General features: G+C 37.9%; 1 protein-coding gene across 1 annotated transcript in view; it reads left to right on the top strand.

The window, feature by feature from the left end:
* The window catches only part of LOC107660442 (vascular endothelial growth factor receptor 3-like), a 55,547-nt gene that overhangs the window by 45,465 nt on the left and 5,104 nt on the right, over window positions 1-4,978 (top strand). Inside the window, exons 18-26 of the mRNA XM_016449746.1 lie at window positions 35-148; window positions 486-574; window positions 674-791; window positions 1,302-1,402; window positions 1,697-1,819; window positions 2,589-2,700; window positions 3,107-3,206; window positions 3,304-3,409; window positions 3,579-3,691. Of these exons, the coding sequence (XP_016305232.1) occupies window positions 35-148; window positions 486-574; window positions 674-791; window positions 1,302-1,402; window positions 1,697-1,819; window positions 2,589-2,700; window positions 3,107-3,206; window positions 3,304-3,409; window positions 3,579-3,691 (976 nt within the window). The remainder of the gene's footprint in view (window positions 1-34; window positions 149-485; window positions 575-673; window positions 792-1,301; window positions 1,403-1,696; window positions 1,820-2,588; window positions 2,701-3,106; window positions 3,207-3,303; window positions 3,410-3,578; window positions 3,692-4,978) is intronic.

Raw genomic sequence — 4,978 nt, 5'->3', positions numbered from 1 at the left:
TATGTATACTTAACGGCATGTGTGTATATCACAGAGGGAGCCACAGCCAGTGAACACAAAGCTCTGATGTCAGAACTTAAGATCCTCATTCATATTGGAAACCATCTCAATGTCGTCAACCTTCTTGGAGCATGTACCAAACCCAACGGTATGAACGTACCATTATAAAATAGTTACCTTTTGGTCTTGGATGCTGATTGGTCAATACAGTGATTCAGTATAGAAATGTTACATCCTCAGCTACTGTGTATATCACTGCAGCATGTAAAGTTTACATGTCAGGGACCATCTTCTGGCAGAATGATACCACTTACAAAATGCACTTACTTTTTTTGTGTTGACCTGGCCAATATGGCAGTATTTTATGAAAAAAAAGCCTTAACCTTTTAAACACTGTTTGATTGTATCTTTGTAACTCAATATTGGCATAAATCTGTTTGTCTGCAGCATCCTTCTTACTTCTTCTCTACATCTCTTATTGTCAGGTCCTCTCATGGTTATAGTGGAATATTGTAAATACGGAAATCTCTCCAACTTCCTGCGTGCCAAAAGAGAGTTCTTCTTACCGTACAGGGTGAGAGAAATAAATAACAGGATGATATAGTACATATATCCACCCTCTCACAATAAAAACTGATATGTGTTCTGGTGTAACGTGTGCTTGTGTCTGCAGGACCGTTCTCCTAAAACTCAGAGTCAGGTGCGACGAATGATAGAAGCGGGTCAGGTCAGCCAGAATGAATGTCAGCCGTCCACCACTTCCAACATCAACCCTCCAATGCAGTCTCGTGGTAAGAGCACTCAGAAGTCAAAGAGCAGAATGTCTAAAGATATATAAAGATGTAGTATTTATTCTTTTATCAAAATACTGACAACTTGTTCATTGATTTTGGTTATGCATTTGAATTGGAAATATGCTGCAATAAACCTTTTGTTTCTAACAACATAGCACTTGAACAGTGAAATAAAGCTTTAAATCAAATGAGCCACTTGCTTGGCAAAATGATTCGGTTTCGAAGCATTCAAAATGCCACAAACTGGGGACACCTGCTGGTGCATAGAGAACTCAGCACAAACATGCATATAACATGCCTATTATAAATCAACTGCAAATGTGTTGTTGAAAGTTGCTAATAGCATAGCAACATGCTCAGAAGCACTTAAAACACCTTAACGATTACACCCAAGCAATCACCCACAACAGCCTAACAGTCTTTTTATTGAATTCCCTTCCTGACTGATATTCTTATATAATGCATTTAAGCCTTTTCTGATATTTTCTTTTGTTTTTCTTTCCCCAGCTGCAGTGGATGATCTTTGGAAGACTCCACTCACGATAGAGGATTTGATTTGCTACAGCTTTCAGGTTGCTCGAGGGATGGAGTTTCTGGCGTCTCGTAAGGTACATTTCAAACATGTATTCAAGCTCAACCTCTCTGATGAATCAAAAAAAGGTTGTAGATTATTAATAGGTGAACGTTAGAGCTCTTCTAGAGCTGTCCATGCTCATCAAACGGGGGAAAGTTATGCTGGATACAGATTTTTTACAAATGTGGACAAATACCTAGATCATATGAAAAAATTAAATCTTATAATAAAAAAAAAACTGATGATGAGAAAGTTGCAAATATTTTAGATCTGCTCATCTATCATGAAATAAGGTATAGATATAGTAATCTTGATTTTGTTCTGACAGTGCATTCATCGTGACCTGGCGGCCCGCAACATCCTCCTGTCTGATAACAACGTGGTGAAGATCTGTGACTTTGGTTTAGCACGGGACATCTACAAAGACCCTGACTACGTGCGCAAAGGCAATGTAAGAGAAACCCTTTCAATAAAAGCATGATCCAGAAAGTTCTCTAGTGTAGTATTGTAGTATGAATCTCATTAAAACTGTGAAGACAAAGTCCAGGTCACATTTCACTCAAAAATAAAAAAGGACATTTTATTCGATGCAACTTTTTCCTCAATTTTCAATACTGTAATGCAGAAAGCAAAAAAAGTAATTTAAAAATAATAAAAAGTAAGTATTTAAATATAATGATAGTATTTGTGGTACAGCATTTAATGTTTAAAAGAACAAATGATCATTAATTTACATCCTTACAAAACAAATTTTACAAAAAAAGGTCTTCAAGATGTGTTTGTTTTCTTATTCATTTATTTCATTTAGATTTTTATGTAAAATATAACCTGGACATGTGAAATGTGACCCCACATGAGATTCAATATGAATGCATTTCAGTAAAGGCCAGCGGTTAAAAATGACTTGTCTGGCCTTTGCGTCATGATATAAAGATATCAGCAATCCATTGAAAATTGTCAGAAATGTTGAGGCAATATTGAATACGTAATATTATTTGGAAAAATAAAATACCGAAGCAAAAGATGAACATGTAACAATACTAGTAGTATTACTGCATGACATAAACATAATGAAGCAGAAAGGGTAAGTTTATGAGATTACCCTTGAGAGGCATTGATGAATGGTTGACCTACTGCAAATCATATCAGCTCCAGGATCATGATAAGAGTGTATTCTCCCACAGGCACTATTATAGGTGAAATGTTATCTGTCTTTGCAGGCTAGACTGCCGCTGAAGTGGATGGCTCCAGAGAGCATCTTTGATAAGGTTTACACCAGTCAGAGTGATGTATGGTCATTTGGAGTGCTGCTCTGGGAGATTTTCTCACTAGGTAAGAGTCTACCTGATACCTGAGCACTGGCAATTCCTCAAACCCAAACTTTTCTGCTCATATACTGTATATGGTATAATTAATTTTTTTCTTGTTTTTGAAAGTCTCTTACGCTTACCAAGGCTGCATTTATTTGATAAAAAACATACAGTAATAATTTAAACTGATTTCTATTTTATACATTTTAAAATATAATTTCTTCTTTTGATGGACCTCCCTCCCAAGCGCCCATGAATTTTCTGCAGCCATTAATTAATTCTTCAGTGTCACCTGATCTCTCAGAAATCATTCTAATAAGCTGATATGCTGCTCAAGAAACAAATTAATTCTGTTCTGTTCTGTCTACATTTTCTTAAACTTGTATAAAGTCTTTGATCACAGACTTGATTGTATCATGTCCCATTAGGAGCGTCTCCATACCCGGGCATCCAGATCGATGAAGACTTCTGCAAGCGGCTCAAAGACGGTACCAGGATGAGGGCACCAGACAACGCATCCCCTGAAATGTGAGCATTGGCCTGATGACTCTGTCTGAGTGTTTGCTCTACTCCAAGCTGCTAGTCAGACTGAAACTCGTGTGATGTGTGATGTGTGTTCTGCTAGATATGGCATCATGCTGGCCTGCTGGCAGGGCGAGCCCAGGGAGAGACCCACGTTTCCAGCTCTGGTGGAGATACTTGGAGATCTACTTCAGGAAAACAGTCTACCCGTGAGAAAAAAAAACAAAAAAAAACATACGTTTCTGTACATTCAGTAATAATATCTGAGCATTACACACTTACCTTCTTTATATTTCAACTCGGCTGGTTATAAAAGTGATAGAATGGCTAACGGTGTATATTTTAGTGATTATGTAAAATAGTTTTTTTTTATTTTAGGAAATCCCGTTCAATGTGTCTCAGAGCTCAGAGGATGATGGCTTCTCACAAGCTTCCTCTAGACCACCATCACAAGAGGAGATCAGACTCGTCTGCAACACAATGTCCACTCGGTACATACACATTTTATATCAGTGGTGGGGGTAGGGTTGCTAACCATTCCATATAATACAGAATTGGCTCGTATTTAAGTCATCAAAGAAACGTTCCGTATGAAAGCTATACAGAATGCAGTTTGTCCCGTATTTAAGCAGGGCTGCCAACTCTCACGCATTCAGCGTGACACTTTTCTCACGCTCTCACGCCACACATCCATTTTCTCACAGTCAAAAGCACCCTCAGTTAAAACTATAATAATAGGATATTGGCGAAAAAATGGGGTAAAGGCTCTGGAAAGCGTCTAGATTCTTTACAACGTGTTTTCGTAGTACTGAGCAATGAGCCAATTACAGACATATCTCTGTTGATTTCTTGAACACCTGTGATTGGACATTGCGTTCACTCACCTCTAAACTTTTTCCCTGCACGGTGACTCCTCTCTCTGTAACACCATGTAAATAAGAGATTCATTAATTATAAAGGAACTTTCTGAGATCGCGATGAACTGAAGTGACACATTTTTACTGATTTTAAAGGAATGGCTATTTGCGCACATTCTAATCCGTTCAGAATTTGAATAAAAGTTTTGTTTTTCGTGCTGCTAACGGCCATATACAGCGGGTGAAATAAGTATTGAACACATCACCATTTTTCTCAGTAAATATATTTCTAAAGGTGCTGTTGACATGAAATTTTCACGAGATGTCCAAGTAATCCATAAATACAAAGAAAGCAATACAAATAAGTTCAGAAATTAAGTTCTGTGTAATAAATGGAATGACCCAGGGAAAAAGTATTAAACACGCTTACTGAAATTTATTTAATACTTCGTACAAAAGCAGCCTTTGTTGGTAATGACAGCTTCAAGACGCCTGCTGTATGGAGAAACTAGTCGCACGCATTGCTCAGGTGTGATTTTGGCCCATTCTTCCACACAAACAGTCTTCAAATCTTGAAGGTTCCATGGGCCTCTTCTATGAACTCTGATCTTTAGTTCTTTCCATAGATTTTCTATTGGATTCAAGTCAGGTGATTGACTGGGCCATTCTAGCAGCTTTACTTTCTTTCTCTGAAACCAATTGAGAGTTTCCTTGGCTGTGTGTTTGGGATCATTGTCTCGCTGAAATTATAAGTCCTTGGCTCTTGGACAGCTCTTCTGATAATTCTTTTCACTCCTCTGTCAGAAATCTTGCGAGGAGCACCTGGTCGTGGCCGGTTTATGGTGAAATGATGTTCTTTCCACTTCCCAACAGTGCTCACTGAAACATTCAGAAGTATAGAAATCCTTCTGTAACCAATGC

This window comes from Sinocyclocheilus anshuiensis, unplaced genomic scaffold (assembly GCF_001515605.1).
Source record: "Sinocyclocheilus anshuiensis isolate Anshui unplaced genomic scaffold, SAMN03320099.WGS_v1.1 scaffold1763, whole genome shotgun sequence".
Lineage (NCBI taxonomy): Eukaryota > Metazoa > Chordata > Actinopteri > Cypriniformes > Cyprinidae > Sinocyclocheilus > Sinocyclocheilus anshuiensis.
This window is presented reverse-complemented; position numbering and strand designations above follow the sequence as displayed.